The following is a 24,592-nucleotide window of genomic DNA, read 5'->3' on the forward strand; positions in this document are numbered from 1 at the left end:
CAACCCTTCTCAGGGAGTGGAGGCCCCAGTGGGATACGAACCCACAACCCCTGGTTTACCAAACCAGTGCTCTAACCACTGAACTACAGGGACTCTCATTGATGTCACACTACACTAAATAAAATCCCAATATCAAAGATGGTAAACTTAACTTTTGGTGCTGCAGGGCAATCGTACAGTTAAATCATTGGTTTTGGATTACCTCACACTTAAAGATGTTTTGTTTGATCTCGACAAAATACGTCAGGGTAGATCTGGAAATATGCACACGATGGCTAATGGAGCCAACACCAGGGTTAAAATCTTGTCATCTGATCTAGGCGTAAGAGAACATTCCTTTTTAAGGAATGTAGACATGAAAACTAAGGAACTGATTTTGTTGTGAAAAAAAATGAGTGGCACTTGCCAAGGTGAAAGGGAACGGCAAAATGCACATTAATTTACACTCATTTTTATTTAAATTAAATATTATTGGGTTCTTGGTCACATTCATTTTTGTCTGTTTCTTTGTTTGTTTTTTGAACAACAATCTATTCTATGAAATTCCGTTTTAAAATAATTTTTTATTGCTGTGGTTTAGTTGATTGCTTGATTTTATCTATCTGCAGCCCGAAGGGGTGCACAACTCCTATGGGTCCTGTCGGCCGGTCCCAAGCCCGGATAAATGCAGAGGGTTGCGGCAGGAAAGGCATCTGGTGTAAAACTGTGCCAAACATATCTGAGCGTTCATCAAATGACTTCCATAACGGTTAGGTCGTGGCCCGCGCTAACTACAACACTGTTAATCGGCAAGGCGTAGGTACAAATTCAGGTAATGAAGGTCAAAAACAAAGAAGAAGAGGAAACCGGATTCGTTGGCAGAAAAAGAAGAAGCATGCACAGTCCCTATAACTGTGCGTAGGGACTTTGAATGTTGGGTCTATGACAGGAAAAGCTCAGGGGTTAGTTGATATGATGATTAGGAGAAAGGTTGATGTGTCGTGCATCCAAGAGAGCAAGTGGAAAGGAAGTAAGGCTAGAAGCCTAGGAGCAGGGTTTAAATTCTTTTACCATGGAGTAGATGGGAAGAGAAATGGAGCAGGGGTTATTTTAAAGGAAGAGCTGGCTAAGAATGTCTTGGAGGTGAAGAGTATCAGATCGAGTGATGAGGTTGAAATTTGAAATTGAATGTACTGTGTAAAATGTGATGAGCAGCTAGGAAATTTTGGAAGGAACTAGACGAAGTACTCCTGAGGACTGCAGAGAGAGCGAGAGAGAGAGAGAGCGAGAGAGCGAGAGAGAGAGCGAGAGAGAGAGAGAGTTGTGATTGGTGCAGATTTCAATGGACATGTAGTGGTGGACTTCACAAAAAGAATGGAATTTGCAGTGAACTCTTATTTCCAGAAGAGACGGGAACACAGAGTGACCTACAAGAGCGGAGGTAGGACCACACAGGTGGATTATATTTTGTGCAGACGATGTAATCTGAAGGAGGTTACTGACTGTAAGGTTGTGGTGGGAGAGCGTGTAACTTGGCAGTATAGGATGGTGGTGTGTAGGATGACTCTGGTAGCGGGTAGGAAGATTAAGAAGACAAAAGGTAGAACAGAGAATCAGGTGGTGGAAGTTGAGGAAGAATGTTGTGTGGCCTTTCGGAAAGAGGTGAGACAGGCTCGAGATGGACAGGAAGAGCTCCCAGAAGACTGGAACACAACTGCCAAAGTCAGGCAGGAGAGTCCTTGGTTTGCCTTCTGGTAGGAAAGGGGAGAAGGACACTTGGTGGTGGAACCCCAAAATACAGGAAGTCATCCAAGAAAAGAGATTAGCAAAGAAGAAGTGGGACATGGAGAGGACTGAGGAGAGCCGGAATGAATACATTGAGATGCGACGTAGGGAAAAGGTACAGGTGGCGAAGGCTAAACAAGAAGCATATGCAGACATATACACCAGGTTGGATACGAAAGAGGGAGAAAAGGATCTCTCCAGGTTGGGCAAACAGAGGGCAAGTAAAGGAGATGAAGGATAGCGATGGAAATATGTTGACTGGTGCCAGTAGTGTGGTAAGTAGATGGAAAGAGTACTTTGAGAAGTTAATGAATGAAGAGAATGGGATAGAAGGTACAGTTGAAGAGGCAAGTGTGAATGACCAGGAAGTGGGAATGATTAGTAAGTGGGAAGTTAGAAAGTCATTGAATAGAATGAAAAATGGAAAGACAGTTGGTCCTGATGACATACCAGTGGAGGTATGGAAGCAATTTGGAGAGGTGGCTGTGGAGTTTTTGACCAACTTATTCAATAGAATACTATCAGGAGAGAAGATGCCAGAAGAATGGTGGAAAAGTGTGCTCGTCCCCATTTTTAAGAACAAAGGCGATGATCAGAGCTGTGGAAACTCTTGAGGAATAAAGATGATGAACCACACAATGAAGGCATTGGAAAGAGTAGTGGAGGGTAGACTCAGGACAGAAGTAAGTATTTGCGAGCAACAGTATGGTTTCATGGCGAGAAAGAGTACCACAGATACATTATTTGCCTTGAGGATGCTCGTGGAAAAGTACATAGGTCAGAAAGCGCTACATTGTGTCTTTGTAGACCTTGAGAAAGCCTATGACAGGGTACCAAGAGAGGAACTGTGGTACTGCATGCGCAAGTCTGGTGTGGCGGAGAAATATGTTGGAAGAGTACAGGACATGTATGGGGGGAGCAGAACAGCAGTGAGGTGTGCCGTTGGTGTGTCAGAAGTATTTAAGGGGGAGGTGGGACTGCATCAGGGCTCCGCGCTGAGCCCCTTCCTGTTTATGGTAGTAATGGATAAACTGACAGATGAGGTTAGACTGGAATCCCCTTGGACTACGATGTTCGCAGATGATATTGTGATCTGCAGTGGAAGCAGGGTGTAGGCGGAGGAACAATTAGAAAGATGGAGGCATCCACTGGAAAGGAGAGGAATGAAGATTAGCCGAAGTAAAACACAATATATGTGCTTAAATGTGAGGGGCTGAGGAGGGAGGAGTGAAGCTACAGGGAGAAGAGATAGCACCTGTGGACAACTTCAAATATTTTAACAATCCAGACCAATGGTGAGTGTGGTAAAGAAGTGAAGAAACGGGTCCAAGCGGGGTGGAACAGTTGGCGGAAGGTGTCATGTGTCCTATGCGACAGAAGAGTCTCCGCGAGGATGAAGGGCAAAGTTTATAAAACAGTGGTGAGGCCGGCCATGATGTATGGAATAGAGACTGTGGCAATGAAGAGACAACAGGAAGCGGAACTGGAGATGGCAGAAATGAAGATTCTGAGGTTCTCGCTTGGTGAGGACAGGTTGGATAGGATTAGAAATGAACTCATTAGAGGGATAGCCAAATTTGGATGTTTTGGAGACCAGGTCAGAGAGAGCAGACTTAGATGAGTTGGATATGTTCAGAGACGAGAGAGTGAGTATATTGGTAGAAGAGTTGAGAATGGAGCTGCCAGGCAAAAGAGCGAGAGGAAAACCAAAGAAAAGGTTGATGGTTGCTGTGAGGGAGGACAGTGGGTGTTAGAGAAGATGCACGAGATAGGATTGGATGGAAAAAGATGACACGCTGTGGCGACCCCTAACAGGACGAGCCAAAAGGAAAAGGAGAAGAAGAAGTAGTCTTTTATTGCTGTGGTGCTGGTGGTATTTTTTACTTTTTGGTATTTCCCTTTTTTCTCATCAAGTCCCTTCTCAAACTATGCTGTCTGACTGGATAAATTATCGATCTAAATACAAACAGACAAATTGTTAAGAGCATGATAAAGAATACAGATGGCAAGACAAGTTTATTTGGATAGCACAATTCAACAACATGATTCAAAGTGCTTTACAAAACCATCAAACATAAATACAAGCATGATTTCAGATTAAAACAAAATCATACAGTCACTAGTTAAAATATGATTGTTAAAGATTTGTTTTGATTTATTTTATCAAAATGCAGCTGAGAACTGGCGTGTCTTCAACCTGGATTTAAATACACTGTTTCAGCTGATCTGAGGATTTTTAGAAACCTATTCCAGACTTGTGGAGGATAAAAGCTGAATGCAGCTTCTCCATATCTGGTTCTGACTCAGGGAGAAAAAAAAATGAATCCAGATGACCTGAGTGGTCTAGAAGAGTTATACTGTGTCAGGAGGTCACCTGCTGCATTTTGGTCCTACAATATTTAGAGTTATAGACCAGCATCAGAACATTGAAGACTACCCTCTGACGGACAGGTAGCCAGTGTAAAGACCTCAAGGCCCGACTGATGTGATCCAATTTTTCTGGTCCGAGTGAGGACTTGAGCAGCAGAGTTTGAATGAGTTGCAGGAGTCTAATAGATATTTTTAGGTGGACCTGTAAAGATGCTGTCACAAAAATCAAGCCTACTAAAAATGAATGCATGGACTATTTTTTTCCAGGTCCTGGTAAGATATCAAATCTTTTAACCTCAGGTGATAGAAGGCTGACTTTGTTATTGCTTTAATGTGTTTTCCCAAATTTATGTCTGGGTCCATCACTACACCCAGATTTCTGCCATGGTTTGTGGTTCTAAGGTGTACCAATTCATCCATTTTCTGAGCTGGTTATCCTTACAAGTGTCGTGGTCGCGCTGGAACCTATCCCAGCTATTGTCGGGCAGGAGGCAGGGTCCATCCTGGATTGGTTGCCAGCAAATCACAGGGTAGGGTCTAAGGTGAATGGATTGAAATTCCATGGTGACCTGAAATTGTTTTTCTTTGGCTCAAAAACTTAAAACCTTAGTGTTGGGTTTAGCTGGAGAAAGTTCAACAAATTGCCAAATTGCAAAGCCTTAAAAGTGTGTATATCATGAATGCTGGGTCTTGTTGGTTTTCTGAGAATCTAATGCACCTACTGGTAACTTGTTTGATATGAAGCAATGAAAAAAATATACAGAAAACGTGGATTAATCTGATAAGTCACATCGGACTGGCATGTCGTTATTCAGCTATACCCAACTGTTAATCACGTTTTTCCTCATTCCCAAAGACTTGTAATGCTAATAAGCGGGGGGAGGCATTGAAAATTTAATCTCCAAAAAAGGCAGTGCTGCAAAAAACGTTTGGGAACCACTGGCTTGAGATGAGCAACATACCTCGTGTATATACTCAAATGTGACCATGAGAGGAGGGGGTGGTTGCCATATATACAGATCTGGACTCTACTGCAGCTGATACGTGTAACTAGGATAGATACTGAACCAATTACATGAAGTCAGTTGTGCAACTTATTGCAAGATACGATTGCAAGTAAAAGGGGCACTTGTCTCTGTACTGGCTGCTGAGTATAATATGGTTATAATAATAATATCAATAACAAATGAACGCAAGAAAATACATCATGACCAGCTACAGTAGGTTTAGTCTTAACATGAAGAGAACTTGCAGTAATGAAGAACATCCCCTGTTCATATAATTAAGGTTTAATGACAGAGAGTGTTTCAGTTTCAAAAATGCCAACTATTGTTTAGACTTTGTTCATCCTTTAAAGCTCCATTGTTCCATCCTTTTAATTCTGTAGCTTTTTAAATACTCATTCTGTTGTTTGATTTTAATTAAATTCAGTTAACTCACTGTTTACACAAGTGCCAACATTTATTGTGCAGCACACTGCAGTGTACTGAATGCAACATAAAATCTTCAATCTTTCTTTAATATCAAACTGGCTGATAGGAGGCTAAGAAAAACACACCAAATCCCATTTGCCAATGTTTATTAGTCACACTCCAACTGTTGGAGGTTGTAAAGGAAGCTATTGTCTCAAAGTGAAACAGGCAAGGGCTAACACGGAAGGAGTACAATGAAGGTCTGGCAATAAACAATCAGAAACATTCAATAGTAAAGCCAAACATGAATCCGTGCTGTTCTGTGCTCCTGCGAGACTAAGTTAATGATGATGACCAGTGTCAGGACGACTGCAACCATTGTCAACATGTATTCTCATTTTGGCAGCACAGCAAATTTTAACCAAGATATTCAGTGCCTTGAGCAGAAAGACATGTAAAAAAAAAAAAAAAAAGTAACATCCTGACTTTACAAACTCAAACTAACAGGTAAGGGAACCATTTCCTGGCATGGGAGGATGACAAAGGTAACAACCAAAGCCGCGGGTTTATCGCCTAGAGTACCTGCAAATATCAAAGAATTACAGCCTACAAGAAATGAAAGAACACCTGGGCGCTTCACTATCTCAAGGGCACAACACTACATAAAAGTCCAAATCTTATCTGCCAGGCCAAAAACAGTCCCAGAACCTTTAAATTAAAACCAAAGCAATTTAATCTTTTCCCTCTCTGGTTTTTGATTATCAGTATTTATATATTCACTTTGAACTAAGAATGTGTCAACCCTGGAGGGGATTTCTCCCAAACAAAATGTAAAACTACATAGAAAAACAGTTAAAAAAAAAAAAAAAAGAAAGAAAAAAAAATCTAAAAAACAAAATAAAATAAATGTTCTCTGGAGGTGTCATGCTATCGTGAGGTGTTCATGTACATAGGTCTACTTCCCATTGCTATTATGACAGTTATTTCTCATGCAAATTACTCAAGACTGGTACAATTCTTATTGCAGCCAAGCATTGATTATTGCACTTGCTTAGTATACAAAAATACATACAGTTAAGTCAAGATAGTGCCTTCTTGCCTATGTGCAGTGCTCCCTAGCACTGTTTATGTTTTGGGGTTTTTCTGTTTGTCTCTGGACTCAAGTAAACAAGAGATGACTTGCAAATCATCAGAGAGTCTTGCCCAGACGTTTTTTCAGCAGTTCTCGCAAATTCAATGAGTCTTCTCCAGAGTTACTCACCGGAGCAGCAACGGCAACAGCATCTGCAGTCTATGGAGCATGGAGACAAAGAGGCCGCAGGGGCACGTGAGGCAGAATCCAAGTGAAACCCGCAGGGGAGGATCCTGTCAATTCACCTCACGAATGTACACTCCCTTCCCAACATAATAGAAACGCTTCATCTTCTGATAAGGACCACCAAAGATTTCGGACCCTGTGCTTCACTGAGACTTGGCTTGAAAACGCATTCCAGATAGAATGGAAACGATGCCCCGCTCCCAAATTCACCAGCCGGACCTGACCACTAAGTTGTCGGGGAACAAACAAAAGGCAGTGGAATATGCTTCTATATCAAGGAAAAATGGTGCACGGATGTCGTACTACTCAGCAGACACTGCAGCCCACATTTAGAGTCATTGTTCTTGAACTGTAACCCATTCTACTCACCGCGTGAGGTTGCCTCCTTTATACTTGTGGGTTTGTACTTCTTTTCCTTTGGACTTGTCCCGTTGGGGGTTGCCACAGCGTGTTATCGCAGATAAACGCATATTTGTTTAGCACAGTTTTACGCCGCATGCCCTTCGTGACGCAATCCCTCTGCATTTTAGCCGGGGAGAGAAGCTTACAACACCTGGTGTTCCCAGGTGGTCTCCCATCCAAGTACTAACCAGGACCAAACCCACTTAGCTTCCGAGATCTGACGAGATCGGGCATTCTCATGGTAGCAAGGCTGTAAGCCTACTTGTAGGTGTGTACATTCCGGTTAAAGTTAACGTGATTTCGGACATTCTTCCGCCCTGTGCTTCATGGAGACTTGGCTGTGCGAACGTATTTCCGATGAAGCTATAGCGCTACCCAGCTTCCATAATCACTGGTCGGATTGCATCGCGGAGCTGAAGGGAAAAACAAAAGGTGGTGCGATATCCTTCTTTATCAAAAAGAAATGGTGCATGGATTTCACCTCAGAACACACTGCAGCCCACTTTGGAGTCACTATTCTTGAACTGGAAGCCATTTTACTCGCCACATAAATTTGCCTTGGGTTTTGTTGGTGTATACATTCCGCCCCAAATTGGCATGAACATAGCACTGCTAACACTCACCAAACAAGAAAGCGAGATTGAGACAAAAACACCCTGGCTCACCCTCATTATGCTAGAAGATTTTAACAAAGCTAACTCAACCACCAACTCCCTGAATAGAAAACAGCACATGGACTGTCCGATGAAGGAAAATAACAATTTAGACCCCTGCTATACCACGATTAAAAAAAAGGCCTATTGTGCCATTTCCCGTGATGCCCTCAGCTCCTCTGATCACTGCTTAATGTATTTAATACCTGCATACAGGGAAGAACTTAAAGGAGGACTTTGTCGAAAGTAATCGGAATGGGAGTACACATTCATAGTTAGTAGATGAGGGTTCAGTATATATTTTATTGCCATAATTATCCACAGATTTCACCAAGAAACACCTCTAAATTGTAAAATTATCATTGAAATTCCTCTCTCGCTTAGACATTCCAATGAGCCCGGGTGGAAAACTGACAGCCAATTTGCGTTTGGTATGCCTGCAGTGCTTGCTGTTCTGAACCCCCGGCCCCCCATTGCTTGTGGATAGATTTCACCGAACAGAGAACTTCCACTATTTGGCATTTTGTGGCCAATTTTTGTGAAAAATAATTACAGACAAAACAAAAATAGCATGATCTATAATGTTCAAGACTGTGCGCTTGAGCCAGAATACACACAGGTAGAACTCGACGTGTCCGGAGGGCCATGGCGCTGACGACGAACAATAACAGTCCCATTATATGGACCGTGGAGATTTGATACTTTTCTGAGGAGTTGTTCAATGTAGAAAATATACAGCAGACATGGCCAGACGTTTTTTTTTTTTTTTTTACCCCAAGTTGGACTATTCAAGCAGCCAGCCTCTCGCGAACGTCCGGTGGCGGGGGTTGCACACGCAGATTGCTGTAAATGGTAACCGGGAAGTGTTGTGTGCTCAGAGCCAACAAAGCAAGTATAACAGTGAGTCAATGCTCCGTGTATTACTACTCCCGCCATTGAGCAAACAAATCACAAATAATGTACAATGTTCGAGCCAGAATACACACAGACAGAACTCGACGTGTTGGGAGGGGCGTGGTGCTGACAACGAACAATAATAGTCCCATTATATAAACCAAGGTGATGTGATGCTTTTCTGAGGAGTTGGTTTCGATGTAGAGAATATACAGAAGGCGTGGCCAGACTTCTTTTTTTTTTTTAACCCCAAGTTGTACTTTTCAAGCAGTTAGCTTCTCGTGATCGACAAGCGGCGGGGATAGCGAGAGGGGGGCAAGGCGAGTTTGCACGCATGCATCGCCGTAAATAGTAACCGGGAAGTGTTGTGTGCTTACACGTACATAGCCATCCATCCATTTTCTTAGCCGCACGACGGTTGCAGGAGTGCTGGAGCCTATCCCAGCTGTCAACAGGCAGGAGGCAGGATACACACACGCAGACACGGGGAAAACATGCAAACTTCACACACGGAGGTCCGGGATTGAACAGCTGCGCCCCCGTGCGACCTCAAATTATGTTGTTGCTTATACAGTACCAGCACGAGAGGATATAACTAAGTGGCTAATAACCAGTAATGATTAGATGCATGCTAATTGCCCCACTGATGAACAAGCCTCAACTGTGACAGCTACAGCTTTATCCTGTCAGGGTGACCCCACGGGAGGTTAAGGAAGGAGAAATTTGGATGTGTTTTCTCAGTTTTGTTGCACAACATGTCGGCATCTTGGCTTAGCTAGGATGAATGGTCTGTTATGCAAAGCACCAGCGACGTCAAGGGCGGGGTCAAGGACGTTTCTTCCGTGTTTGGCTGTGAAAGCCGGCACATATCCAGATTTTGCTTGGATTTAAAAAATTTTCTTTGTTTTCATTTATTTTTCAATTAATGTCCAAGATATATGCAATAATATTTGGAGGGTTTATTGTACATATGAATTTTCGGGAGAGTATTCCTTTAAGTGTGCGAAGCCTTTGGTAAAATCTGTGAAAAGGTGGACCAACGAAGAAAAATTAGAATTTCTAAAGTGTTTCATCTGCATAGACTGTCTTTGCAAATTCAGCAAGCAGCCTAGATGAGGGATGTTCACACTTTTTTAGCATGCAAGCTACTTATAAAATGATCAAGTGAAAATGCTCTACCCACTACAAAAATGCAAAACATCTGTTCTCACGGTATTTGGACATAATAATCTTCCTGGAGGAAAAGGCTGACTCACATAAATAAGTGGACCCGAATAACGCAGTCAAGGAGATCGTACATTTCCTCATGTTGGGATACTTTTCCTCTGCGAGTAAGTTCCACAACATTCCATGAGCTCTCGATTTTAGCTCTATGTTGATTTGTAAAGTCAAACTCTCATCTTCCACTCCAGAGGAGTTCATGTGAAAAAGTGCTGCAATCTTTGATGCGAGTGAATCAACCTCAACATCTTCCTGAAAAGGCTAGCATATGAATGTTGCAACTGGCTCAAGCAAAGAAAAGTCTTGAAAGTGTTTGTGAAACACTGACATTTGCCGATCTGCTCCGTGCAATATACACTGTCAAGTTGCTCACAGGCCTTCCCTTGCATCTCCAGCTCTACAGGTTTGAGGAGAAATGTTGCATCTTTTATTTGAAAGCGTTAACTGAGCTGATCATATTGGCCACAGTTTTGTCTTTTCCTTGCACCTCAAGTTTAAGGTCATTTAACAAATTTGTCAGATTGGTAAAAAATGCCAAGTCTCACAGCCACTGACTGTTATTTAGTTGCTTGTATTCTGCATGTCCAGATACATGGGTGTCAGGTTCACCAATCAGACATTCATTAAACAGGACAAAAAAGGAAGCAAAGACACCAGTTCAAATCTCACGAGGAGAGAGGAGAGGAACAAAAACATCTAATCATCAGAACTGTTAGAACTGCTGCCTGTTAAAGAAATGATGACCACACATGTATTCAGCAATCGTCCACACATGCACACGCACGTGGACAAACATGTACACCTTGTTTCAAACTGTTTTGATTGTTGTCTCCTTTTTGTAACATCCATGTAAATAAGGGGCGTCTTAAAACTAAATAAATAGAAGTGCTGAGGAGAGGATAATCAGAGAATGGAGTGGTGAATTGTACAAGACAGTTCCTCTCCTCTCTCCTCGTGAGACTTGAACTGGTGTCTTTGCTTCCTTTTTTGTCCTGTTTAATGAATGTCTGATTGGTGAACCTGACAATATGGAATTCCCCCCCAGCCCTTCAAACACCGTCAGAGGGGGTGGTTGCCATATATACAGATCTGGACTCTACTGCAGCTGATACGTGTAACTAGGATAGATACTGAACCAATTACATGAAGTCAGTTGTGCAACTTATTGCAAGATACGATTGCAAGTAAAAGGGGCACTTGTCTCTGTACTGGCTGCTGAGTATAATATGGTTATAATAATAATATCAATAACAAATGAACGCAAGAAAATACATCATGACCAGCTACAGTAGGTTTAGTCTTAACATGAAGAGAACTTGCAGTAATGAAGAACATCCCCTGTTCATATAATTAAGGTTTAATGACAGAGAGTGTTTCAGTTTCAAAAATGCCAACTATTGTTTAGACTTTGTTCATCCTTTAAAGCTCCATTGTTCCATCCTTTTAATTCTGTAGCTTTTTAAATACTCATTCTGTTGTTTGATTTTAATTAAATTCAGTTAACTCACTGTTTACACAAGTGCCAACATTTATTGTGCAGCACACTGCAGTGTACTGAATGCAACATAAAATCTTCAATCTTTCTTTAATATCAAACTGGCTGATAGGAGGCTAAGAAAAACACACCAAATCCCATTTGCCAATGTTTATTAGTCACACTCCAACTGTTGGAGGTTGTAAAGGAAGCTATTGTCTCAAAGTGAAACAGGCAAGGGCTAACACGGAAGGAGTACAATGAAGGTCTGGCAATAAACAATCAGAAACATTCAATAGTAAAGCCAAACATGAATCCGTGCTGTTCTGTGCTCCTGCGAGACTAAGTTAATGATGATGACCAGTGTCAGGACGACTGCAACCATTGTCAACATGTATTCTCATTTTGGCAGCACAGCAAATTTTAACCAAGATATTCAGTGCCTTGAGCAGAAAGACATGTAAAAAAAAAAAAAAAAAGTAACATCCTGACTTTACAAACTCAAACTAACAGGTAAGGGAACCATTTCCTGGCATGGGAGGATGACAAAGGTAACAACCAAAGCCGCGGGTTTATCGCCTAGAGTACCTGCAAATATCAAAGAATTACAGCCTACAAGAAATGAAAGAACACCTGGGCGCTTCACTATCTCAAGGGCACAACACTACATAAAAGTCCAAATCTTATCTGCCAGGCCAAAAACAGTCCCAGAACCTTTAAATTAAAACCAAAGCAATTTAATCTTTTCCCTCTCTGGTTTTTGATTATCAGTATTTATATATTCACTTTGAACTAAGAATGTGTCAACCCTGGAGGGGATTTCTCCCAAACAAAATGTAAAACTACATAGAAAAACAGTTAAAAAAAAAAAAAAAAAAGAAAGAAAAAAAAATCTAAAAAACAAAATAATAAATGTTCTCTGGAGGTGTCATGCTATCGTGAGGTGTTCATGTACATAGGTCTACTTCCCATTGCTATTATGACAGTTATTTCTCATGCAAATTACTCAAGACTGGTACAATTCTTATTGCAGCCAAGCATTGATTATTGCACTTGCTTAGTATACAAAAATACATACAGTTAAGTCAAGATAGTGCCTTCTTGCCTATGTGCAGTGCTCCCTAGCACTGTTTATGTTTTGGGGTTTTTCTGTTTGTCTCTGGACTCAAGTAAACAAGAGATGACTTGCAAATCATCAGAGAGTCTTGCCCAGACGTTTTTTCAGCAGTTCTCGCAAATTCAATGAGTCTTCTCCAGAGTTACTCACCGGAGCAGCAACGGCAACAGCATCTGCAGTCTATGGAGCATGGAGACAAAGAGGCCGCAGGGGCACGTGAGGCAGAATCCAAGTGAAACCCGCAGGGGAGGATCCTGTCAATTCACCTCACGAATGTACACTCCCTTCCCAACATAATAGAAACGCTTCATCTTCTGATAAGGACCACCAAAGATTTCGGACCCTGTGCTTCACTGAGACTTGGCTTGAAAACGCATTCCAGATAGAATGGAAACGATGCCCCGCTCCCAAATTCACCAGCCGGACCTGACCACTAAGTTGTCGGGGAACAAACAAAAGGCAGTGGAATATGCTTCTATATCAAGGAAAAATGGTGCACGGATGTCGTACTACTCAGCAGACACTGCAGCCCACATTTAGAGTCATTGTTCTTGAACTGTAACCCATTCTACTCACCGCGTGAGGTTGCCTCCTTTATACTTGTGGGTTTGTACTTCTTTTCCTTTGGACTTGTCCCGTTGGGGGTTGCCACAGCGTGTTATCGCAGATAAACGCATATTTGTTTAGCACAGTTTTACGCCGCATGCCCTTCGTGACGCAATCCCTCTGCATTTTAGCCGGGGAGAGAAGCTTACAACACCTGGTGTTCCCAGGTGGTCTCCCATCCAAGTACTAACCAGGACCAAACCCACTTAGCTTCCGAGATCTGACGAGATCGGGCATTCTCATGGTAGCAAGGCTGTAAGCCTACTTGTAGGTGTGTACATTCCGGTTAAAGTTAACGTGATTTCGGACATTCTTCCGCCCTGTGCTTCATGGAGACTTGGCTGTGCGAACGTATTTCCGATGAAGCTATAGCGCTACCCAGCTTCCATAATCACTGGTCGGATTGCATCGCGGAGCTGAAGGGAAAAACAAAAGGTGGTGCGATATCCTTCTTTATCAAAAAGAAATGGTGCATGGATTTCACCTCAGAACACACTGCAGCCCACTTTGGAGTCACTATTCTTGAACTGGAAGCCATTTTACTCGCCACATAAATTTGCCTTGGGTTTTGTTGGTGTATACATTCCGCCCCAAATTGGCATGAACATAGCACTGCTAACACTCACCAAACAAGAAAGCGAGATTGAGACAAAAACACCCTGGCTCACCCTCATTATGCTAGAAGATTTTAACAAAGCTATACTCAACCACCAACTCCCTGAATAGAAAACAGCACATGGACTGTCCGATGAAGGAAAATAACAATTTAGACCCCTGCTATACCACGATTAAAAAAAAAGGCCTATTGTGCCATTTCCCGTGATGCCCTCAGCTCCTCTGATCACTGCTTAATGTATTTAATACCTGCATACAGGGAAGAACTTAAAGGAGGACTTTGTCGAAAGTAATCGGAATGGGAGTACACATTCATAGTTAGTAGATGAGGGTTCAGTATATATTTTATTGCCATAATTATCCACAGATTTCACCAAGAAACACCTCTAAATTGTAAAATTATCATTGAAATTCCTCTCTCGCTTAGACATTCCAATGAGCCCGGGTGGAAAACTGACAGCCAATTTGCGTTTGGTATGCCTGCAGTGCTTGCTGTTCTGAACCCCCGGCCCCCCATTGCTTGTGGATAGATTTCACCGAACAGAGAACTTCCACTATTTGGCATTTTGTGGCCAATTTTTGTGAAAAATAATTACAGACAAAACAAAAATAGCATGATCTATAATGTTCAAGACTGTGCGCTTGAGCCAGAATACACACAGGTAGAACTCGACGTGTCCGGAGGGCCATGGCGCTGACGACGAACAATAACAGTCCCATTATATGGACCGTGGAGATTTGCTACTTTTCTGAGGAGTTGTTCAATGTAGAAAATATACAGCAGACATGGCCAGACGTTTTTTTTTTTTTTTTACCCCAAGTTGGACTATTCAAGCAGCCAGCCTCTCGCGAACGTCCGGTGGCGGGGGTTGCACACGCAGATTGCTGTAAATGGTAACCGGGAAGTGTTGTGTGCTCAGAGCCAACAAAGCAAGTATAACAGTGAGTCAATGCTCCGTGTATTACTACTCCCGCCATTGAGCAAACAAATCACAAATAATGTACAATGTTCGAGCCAGAATACACACAGACAGAACTCGACGTGTTGGGAGGGGCGTGGTGCTGACAACGAACAATAATAGTCCCATTATATAAACCAAGGTGATGTGATGCTTTTCTGAGGAGTTGGTTTCGATGTAGAGATATACAGAAGGCGTGGCCAGACTTCTTTTTTTTTTTTAACCCCAAGTTGTACTTTTCAAGCAGTTAGCTTCTCGTGATCGACAAGCGGCGGGGATAGCGAGAGGGGGGCAAGGCGAGTTTGCATGCATGCATCGCCGTAAATAGTAACCGGAAGTGTTGTGTGCTTACACGTACATAGCCATCCATCCATTTTCTTAGCCGCACGACGGTTGCAGGAGTGCTGGAGCCTATCCCAGCTGTCAACAGGCAGGAGGCAGGATACACACACGCAGACACGGGGAAAACATGCAAACTTCACACACGGAGGTCCGGGATTGAACAGCTGCGCCCCCGTGCGACCTCAAATTATGTTGTTGCTTATACAGTACCAGCACGAGAGGATATAACTAAGTGGCTAATAACCAGTAATGATTAGATGCATGCTAATTGCCCCACTGATGAACAAGCCTCAACTGTGACAGCTACAGCTTTATCCTGTCAGGGTGACCCCACGGGAGGTTAAGGAAGGAGAAATTTGGATGTGTTTTCTCAGTTTTGTTGCACAACATGTCGGCATCTTGGCTTAGCTAGGATGAATGGTCTGTTATGCAAAGCACCAGCGACGTCAAGGGCGGGGTCAAGGACGTTTCTTCCGTGTTTGGCTGTGAAAGCCGGCACATATCCAGATTTTGCTTGGATTTAAAAAATTTTCTTTGTTTTCATTTATTTTTCAATTAATGTCCAATATATGCAATAATATTTGGAGGGTTTATTGTACATATGAATTTTCGGGAGAGTATTCCTTTAAGTGTGCGAAGCCTTTGGTAAAATCTGTGAAAAGGTGGACCAACGAAGAAAAATTAGAATTTCTAAAGTGTTTCATCTGCATAGACTGTCTTTGCAAATTCAGCAAGCAGCCTAGATGAGGGATGTTCACACTTTTTTAGCATGCAAGCTACTTATAAAATGATCAAGTGAAAATGCTCTACCCACTACAAAAATGCAAAACATCTGTTCTCACGGTATTTGGACATAATAATCTTCCTGGAGGAAAAGGCTGACTCACATAAATAAGTGGACCCGAATAACGCAGTCAAGGAGATCGTACATTTCCTCATGTTGGGATACTTTTCCTCTGCGAGTAAGTTCCACAACATTCCATGAGCTCTCGATTTTAGCTCTATGTTGATTTGTAAAGTCAAACTCTCATCTTCCACTCCAGAGGAGTTCATGTGAAAAAGTGCTGCAATCTTTGATGCGAGTGAATCAACCTCAACATCTTCCTGAAAAGGCTAGCATATGAATGTTGCAACTGGCTCAAGCAAAGAAAAGTCTTGAAAGTGTTTGTGAAACACTGACATTTGCCGATCTGCTCCGTGCAATATACACTGTCAAGTTGCTCACAGGCCTTCCCTTGCATCTCCAGCTCTACAGGTTTGAGGAGAAATGTTGCATCTTTTATTTGAAAGCGTTAACTGAGCTGATCATATTGGCCACAGTTTTGTCTTTTCCTTGCACCTCAAGTTTAAGGTCATTTAACAAATTTGTCAGATTGGTAAAAAATGCCAAGTCTCACAGCCACTGACTGTTATTTAGTTGCTTGTATTCTGCATGTCCAGATACATGGGTGTCAGGTTCACCAATCAGACATTCATTAAACAGGACAAAAAAGGAAGCAAAGACACCAGTTCAAATCTCACGAGGAGAGAGGAGAGGAACAAAAACATCTAATCATCAGAACTGTTAGAACTGCTGCCTGTTAAAGAAATGATGACCACACATGTATTCAGCAATCGTCCACACATGCACACGCACGTGGACAAACATGTACACCTTGTTTCAAACTGTTTTGATTGTTGTCTCCTTTTTGTAACATCCATGTAAATAAGGGGCGTCTTAAAACTAAATAAATAGAAGTGCTGAGGAGAGGATAATCAGAGAATGGAGTGGTGAATTGTACAAGACAGTTCCTCTCCTCTCTCCTCGTGAGACTTGAACTGGTGTCTTTGCTTCCTTTTTTGTCCTGTTTAATGAATGTCTGATTGGTGAACCTGACAATATGGAATTCCCCCCCAGCCCTTCAAACACCGTCAGAATTTTCATTAATGTCTCTATGAAAAATGTACAAATTTTAATTACCACATGCAAGCCTAGGTGCCACAGTGGCTTAGCTGCTAAAGCCTTGGACTCACAGTTCTGAGGACCTGGGTTTGATCAAGGCCCCGCCTGTGTGGAATTTGCACATTCTCCCCATGCCTACGTGGGTTTTCTCCGGGCACTCTGGTTTCCTCCCACATCCCAAAAACATACAACATTAATTGGACACTCTAAATTGCCCCTTCGTCTGATTGTGAGTGTGGCTCTTTGTCTTTATGTGCCCTGCGATTGGCTGGCAACCAGTTCAGGGTGTACCCCGCCTCCTGCCCATTGACAGCTGGGATAGGCTCCAGCACTCCCTGCAACCCTCGTGAGTATAAGCGGCAAAGAAAATGAATGGTACACCCTGAACTGGTTCCCAGCCAATTGCAGAGCACATGGAGACGCACAACAGTCGCACTCACAATCACACCTCGGGGCAATTTCAAGTGTCCAATTAATGTGGCATGTTTATGGTATGCGGGACGAAACCAGAGTGCCCAGAGAATACCCACGCAGGCACAGGGAGAACATGCAAACTCTACAAAGGCGGGGCTGGGATTGAACCTGGGTCCTCAGAACTGCGAGGCCAATGCTTTACAGCTGCTCATCGTGCCGCCCTGATAAATAATACTCATGTAAAACATGCAACTCTCAAGACCAGTCTTAGTCTCGAGACCAGTACCGATCTGCTATTTTTTAACTTAATTAATGTTATAAAAAGAAGCACATGGTCAAAAATGAAATACCTAGAATTCATCTGTTACTAACCCCCCAGCACCCCCGCCATGATTGCAACCATCGCGGTGTTGTGACTAAAGTGACAACACCCACCTCTCAAAGTCCATGACAAAAGGAGACTTTGAACTTCAGCCACCATCTTGAAAGAAAATAAACAGGTAACAGTCAGCAAAAATTAAGTTGTCAACTCTAAGGAACACCAGCGAATCTAAATAATCTAAAAAAAAAAAAAGATATCTTGACTGCATTTTCAAGTTGCTTTCAATTTCAAACATGGAAAAAAAGGATTGTTCTTAAATCAAAGGAAACTTCCAGGCCAGTTTGTATGCTGTCCATCATCCAAATTGCGTTAGATTGTAGGAGATGTAACATTGAATCAATGCCTTTGTTTCTTTCTCCCCTCTAGAAACTTTGTTTTTTTCAACTGATGGATTTTGATTCTCAATAAACATCAATTATAATCCCCCCCCCCCCCAAAAAAAAAAAAAAACAGCAGCATCTTAAAAACTCTGACATAGTAAAACTGTTCTGACATTAAAAAAAAGGATACCGGTCTTCTATTCTGTTTGACCTATCAGCCAAACAGGACAAAATAAATAAAAATGTATGATGACTGAATGAATGGAATAATTTAAAGTTACCAATGACAAAACACACAAGCACAAATACTGTATTATAAACTGTACCCCCCCAGTAGATGAGTTTATGAAAGCGTAGTATTTATCCTGCACCTGCAGTAACTATGTATCTAAAATATTAATAATGATAATATAATCATACAAAATTATAAATGCATATATGTAAGTAGGCAGCACAGTTGTGAGGACTGGGGTTCAAATCCCGGTCCAGCCTGTGTGGAGTTTTCATGTTCTCCCCGTGCATGCATGGGTTTCCCCACGCACTCCAGTGTCCTGCCACACCCCACAAAACATGCATGAATCGATCCCTCTAAATTGCCCATAAGTGTGAATATGTGAGTATGAATCATTGTTTGTTCCTACATGCCCTAAAATTGGGTAGCAGCCAGTTCAGGATGTACCACACCGCTCGTCCAAAGATAGCTGGGATAGGCTCCAGCGTGCCCGTAGCTCAAGTGAGGATAAGCGGAAGATATACGTATGTTAAAAAAAAAAAAAAAAAAAAAAAAAAAAAAAAGGTCTCTGTTTTACCAAGGATTAGCCCAAGCCATTTCACTATTGCGTCTGGTTCTAAATTAAAAAACTCAAATGTACAGTTCACGCCAAATGATGGAGTGAGGTATCGTAAGGAAGGATATCAGTTTGGCAAACTGCAGAGGAGTAGTGACATCTCCCTCACCCCGTTGTTGCTATCCACATTTTTCATATCACGTAAAAAATGAATCCAAATGTTTTGAAAGTGATAGTTTCCCCTTCAAAATATAAGTTTTGTTCTCCATAGTAACGTTGTAGCAAAGGTTTTAATTCCACTTTAAATTGGGATTATAATAGCAGCCCAGATGTGCATTTTTAGGTCTCCAAATGCCACAGTTGCTTATGTTTCTTAAAAGTAATCAAGCTCTTCTTTAAATCTTTTTTTTTAAATACAAGAATTCACTTTTCCCCCAAAATTGGTTGAAAAATTAGTGTTTTTTGCACATTGTACTTTGAAAGAGTTTCAGACACTGCGCTTTTGCATGTCAAATGTATTTTGAAGAAAATTAAAATTCTTTTTAATTGGTCAAGCTTTTAATTGGTTTTAAAAGTTCAAATGGATTGGTCTCGGATAGTATGGTCTTGAGCACAACACTACCAGTCAAAAGGAGAAACTCTATGTTAACCACAGGAGGTGGGATTCCGTGGGTCAGTCACTCCAGTCTGTATTTCGGAGTGCGACAATGTGGATGTTCCATTTCAGATGGATTGCAGGTCTTTCATGACCAAATTGCAATCTTTTATTAGTCTCATTAAGCCACTAATAATAACTTAGTCCTCACTGCTGGGCTCCTGTTGACGTCAGGCGCCGGGCTTGAGCAACGTATACCGACGATGCGGGGGGGTATAACGACTTACATGCATGGACAGCAAGTCACTGTGAAAAAGCAACACCCAGGCGTCAATACGCATAGTGGGCTCGTTACGGTGAGAGCGCACGTGGAAGTACTTCATCATTGTGAGCTTGCCAAAACCGTCTTACCTTTGACGGTGGCCAAATGTGCTCCCATAGCGTCGATGATATCACAAGACCGGTACTGTCGTGTGACTGGCTAACCACATACTGTACAATTTGAGGCGAAAATTCACCATTTGGCATTTGCTGACAAACCAAAAGACGGCAACTGTTGTTTTAAACCAATGCGCCACAATCTTAACGAGGGGGTCGGGGAAAAAGTTCAACACCCAGCAAATATAATGTACCAGAGTTCTACTCACAGAAAGCAGCAAGAGTATCATCGACTGAGTGGAAAAGTGTCTCCCGTGGACAATTAGCACGGAAACCGTTTTTCAGACGTGTGCTCCGTGGCCCAAATTCACTCCAGTCAGAGCACTGAATGTTCAATTTGCACAAAATGCGCTTCAGTGATACACACATACCCTCGCCACTGTGGAGCCGCTGCCCTCCTTCAGCCCTCTTCCACCTTCTTCACCGTGCTCCCTCACTTTCCAGTGACGTCACTGCAATATTTGACAGCAGGTATTCATTGGTTGACATTGGTACACCAGTGTCAAAAATATTGAATGTAACGCAACAAAAATGAAAAGAAAAAAAAAGCTATTTTCAAATGATTAGATTATACGCACGCAAGAGCATTTGTAAAAACCCCGGGGGCTCCAGGCAAGAGCGACTAAGGATAAGCAAAGATAAATTTTACTCAATAATTGACATAAAATGAGTCACACAAAAAGGAAGTAACTTACTATAACCACTCAAAGAAAACATACTGCAGCAGTACATTTTTCAAAAACCTGTGTGGAAAAAAAAAGAACAAACTGCAACTGCAACAGACAATCAAAACTGCTGAAAAGATTGTCACTACTGCCATACCAACTCTCGAGGACTTGCACACTTCCAGAACTCAGACAAGAGCATAAAAAATCCTCTTAGACCCTTCACATCCTGCTCACCAGCTCTTCTTGCGCCTTCCCTTGGTTAGGCGCCACTGAACAATAACAAACTAAAACTACAGACAATCCAACAGCTTCTTCCCTCTTGCAATTAACACATAACGTACAATTAAAGTGCCACTGTCATGAAATACATGATTTTTAGTATGTTATTAATGAAAAAACGGCAGCCGACATGGACACATGCGTTTTTTCACCACAAAACATGATTTTGACATATACAGCTTTTTGTAACTCCCTCCATGAAATCCTCTCGAGGGATTTCTGTTTGAGAAGAAGCAGGAACTGTACATGACAATACTGAAAAGCGGCCCGGCTCGGCGCCGCACCTGGGCCGAGGCATTGTGATTGCTCGCGGCTGAGTACGCTACATACTGTTGGGGACTCTGTTGTTAGTTAGAAGTAAATATGGCTCGAAATGATCAGATAATATTGCCCCGGACACTTGACTCAATTGTGAGACGTTCTTTTCTTCGAAAAGAGCTTCTGTATGTGAAGGGGGCATGTCCCATAGTAGGGGCCACAGCGTGTTTTCAATGGCGAATGTCCGAGGTGACATCACGGACAGTAAATCAGTAAATGCAGCCAATATGGCGAAGACTTGGATTTAGAATGAGACTTCCGCAACTTTGCGCATGGATGACGTGCTCTCCGCTCACAATTATTTTTTCGTGGAGTCATTGAAGTGAATAATGTTATATGTATTTTTCATTTCGCTATCTATTTTAGAATGTTTATAGGGATGACAATTGACCTTTAAATTATGAATAAAATGAATTAATTAATTTGTTTGTTTGTTTGTTTATAACTGCAATATACAAAATAAGGCCTACTACAAGAGTTGCTGTGACAGTTCTATATAGCGGTCATCAAATCAGTACTGTGTACCCCCATCACAGTCTGGTTTGGGGCTGCCACCAAAGAAGGACAAACTCTGACTGCAACAGACAATCAAAACTGCTAAAAGGATTGTCGGCACCACCCTGCCTATTCTTGAGGACTTGCTCGCCACTTAGTCTCAGACAAAAGTGGGCAGGATCCTTCAGAAACTTTCTTTCGACTTGTCCCATTGGGATCGCCACAGCGTGTCATCTCAGATGAATGCTCATAATTGTTGGGCACAGTTTTTACGCCGGATGCCCTTCCTGAAGCAAACCCTCTTGGGGAGTGGAGGCCCAAGTTAGAAATCAACTCTCGACTCCTGGTTTATCAAACCAATGCTCTAACCACCGCTATGAGGCCCCCAGCGGGCAGGATCCTTTAGGATACTCCAAATCCTGATCACCTGGTCTTACAGCTCCTTCCGTGGGGTCGCTACCGGTCATTGCAAATCATAACGAGCAGGCATTCCAACAGTTTCTGCCCTCTTGCAATTAAGTTATTACATTCTTGAACAGCTAACCTTTAATTCCAATGGAACATGCTGTCAGTTTTCTGCCTTGAGTTGTTGCTGTCACACCCTCCTTGGCCAATAAGATGATTGTACAGCTCGTCACTTAAAACTGCACTGACTCCTTGAACCTTGGCACCCTTTGCACAATCATCATTGCATTGCTTTTATGGGGAGCCTAACTGCTCTAAATGCTGGAAGACTCAGCATCCTTGCACAACTTTGGACAACTGTGAGTTCTTATAAGGGAAAAATCAGTTCCCTCTCAATTGACTGTCTTTTGTTCTACGTTCTTGTTAGCACATTTGTTCTTATTGTTGGTACTCAACATGAATGTCATACTATGGTGGCACCAACTACCAGAGACAAATTCCTTCTGTCTTGTTACATATTTGTCTCATGAATCTGATTCCTTTTTTGATCGTGATTCTGAAATGGGTGGAGATGAAGACCAAATGAGCAAAGGGGACATTAACACTGGACACTGAAAGTAGAACATAACATCAAACAAAACTAAATCTAATTCAAAGTCAACAAAAACACATCATGGGATGAAAGCTCAACTAGTTTGTTAGTCGATCAATTTGCTGGTCAACTTGTCTTAGCTAATGTGTAGCAAACATTTCTGATGCCTGCTAGGACTGAGACAAACTACATTTCTGTCACAGACCAGCGGAGTGGGGGGCGGACCCAAATGCAGGACTCTCAGGCAAAAGCATGATGTACAATGGGGTTTTTTGTAAACTTAGTAGTGCACAACAACAACACAGTCCAAGAAGGCAGGATCAACAAAACAAGAAAGAAGGTCTGATAACTATGAGTCAACTAAAGAGCATAACAAAAGCATGACTAGACTAAAATGGTGCAGCGGCAGAGTAACCCAGGATGCAGTAAAGCATACTCAACGAACTGGAAAATGCCAGTGACAAAACTCCAACTTAAAAACATGGTGCCTCATGTGAAACAGCTGTGACCGGCGACAGGTGTCAGAGATGAAACCGCTCGGAGCGGTGTCCAGGCCACGCCCTTCTTGGCTGTGGCCCAGCCTTGCTCATGAGACTTTTATTTTGTAACAGCAACACACTCCTACTTCACATTTTTTAGTTTTCATATCATTAATGGGGTTTTTTTTTCATCCTCTTTTTTTTTTTTTTTTTTTTTTTTTTTTTTACATGCCGTTGGTGGTAACGTCACTTCATGTCACTGCAGTGTTTAATAGTGTTTCGAATTGTGTCTTGACATGGATCAAAATCAGCCCTATACTAGCTGCCCGCTTCAGCTCAAAGCACTGGGATGTTGCTTGGGATGCCTGCCCTTTTGCCACGTCCCTGCACACAGGTAATAATGTGACGATAATGTCATGACACTTATAAAACTTACATTACAGGCCACCCTTTGGCTGTTCACACAATAAAATAAATGTTTTACTGTCCTTACCAGCCTTTAAGTGTCAGGAGCACCAATAGAGAGCAAGTTCTTTTTTTTTAATGACACCCATACTGACTGATTGCAAAATAAATAACTATAAACAATATAGAAAATGCCAGGTGTAATATAAAACATAGACGATAGCAAAATAATCAAATGAGCACAGAAGAAGGAATCATGAAAGTTGTACCATGGAAAAGTGGCAATACTCTGGCGCTAGATTCCTGGATCTGGCAGGCTTATATGCAGCCAGTGATAATTGTTTATTGATTGTGTGTGGGTGTGTCATGAACAAGTGGCACGGGTCAGGAACATGCGACAAAAGGCAAGCTCCAAAAACAAGAAACGATGTGAGATAGCTACAAGGCAAAAATCTTGGAACATGAAAACAAGATTTGACTGGAATATGGTGGCATAAGAATGCTGCGACGTGGCAATGAACCAAATCACTCACAAGAAGCTTGTGAACTCATGCACATACATATTACAAATTGGCAAACAGTGACATGACACACATGCCTAAATACATGGCATAATTAGCAACAATAAGGTACAGGTGAGAGGTCGCTATCAGGAGCCGACGCACCCGAGGCAGTGGCATGACCACGCCCCTGACAGTACTCCCTCCAAAGCCGTGGATCCCAGATGCAACAAAACAAACAAAACACCAACCAAGGGGAGGGAGAAGGGGAGCCAGAGGAGGGCACAGACTCCCACCCCGACCAGTCCTGAGGCCGTCTCAAGATCAAGATCTGCAAGATCTACTGACGTCATGTTTTTCAAAATCAGAATCAGAATCATTGGCCAAGGCTGAGGCGTGGGTGTGACTCGGCTGCAGCTCAGTCT

The 24,592-nt window shown here is 42.3% G+C and overlaps 1 protein-coding gene and 2 pseudogenes across 13 annotated transcripts in view; all 3 read right to left on the minus strand.

The window, feature by feature from the left end:
* The window catches only part of gabbr1b (gamma-aminobutyric acid (GABA) B receptor, 1b), a 326,457-nt gene that overhangs the window by 294,104 nt on the left and 7,761 nt on the right, over nt 1–24,592 (minus strand). For 4 of the 13 annotated variants that reach the window (XR_009796880.1, XM_061833620.1, XM_061832989.1 and 1 more), the window contains exons 1-2: nt 20,849–20,947; nt 20,236–20,478 (exon numbers count right to left, since the gene is read on the minus strand). The exons of 2 other annotated variants lie outside the window; for them this stretch is intronic. Coding sequence is in view for 4 of the 11 variants with exons in the window: in XM_061833620.1 (XP_061689604.1) it covers nt 20,236–20,395 (160 nt within the window). In the remaining 7 variants the exon portion in view is untranslated. Of the gene's footprint in view, nt 1–17,938; nt 17,985–20,235; nt 20,479–20,721; nt 20,762–20,848; nt 20,948–24,592 lie in introns of those variants that run through there. 7 more of the 13 variants (XM_061833197.1, XM_061833114.1, XM_061833782.1 and 4 more) reach the window with 7 other exon arrangements.
* Nucleotides 7,406–7,524, minus strand: LOC133504295 (5S ribosomal RNA; annotated as a pseudogene).
* LOC133504298 (5S ribosomal RNA) lies at nt 13,374–13,492 on the minus strand (annotated as a pseudogene).

The sequence above is a fragment of the Syngnathoides biaculeatus genome, chromosome 1 (assembly GCF_019802595.1).
Source record: "Syngnathoides biaculeatus isolate LvHL_M chromosome 1, ASM1980259v1, whole genome shotgun sequence".
NCBI lineage: Eukaryota > Metazoa > Chordata > Actinopteri > Syngnathiformes > Syngnathidae > Syngnathoides > Syngnathoides biaculeatus.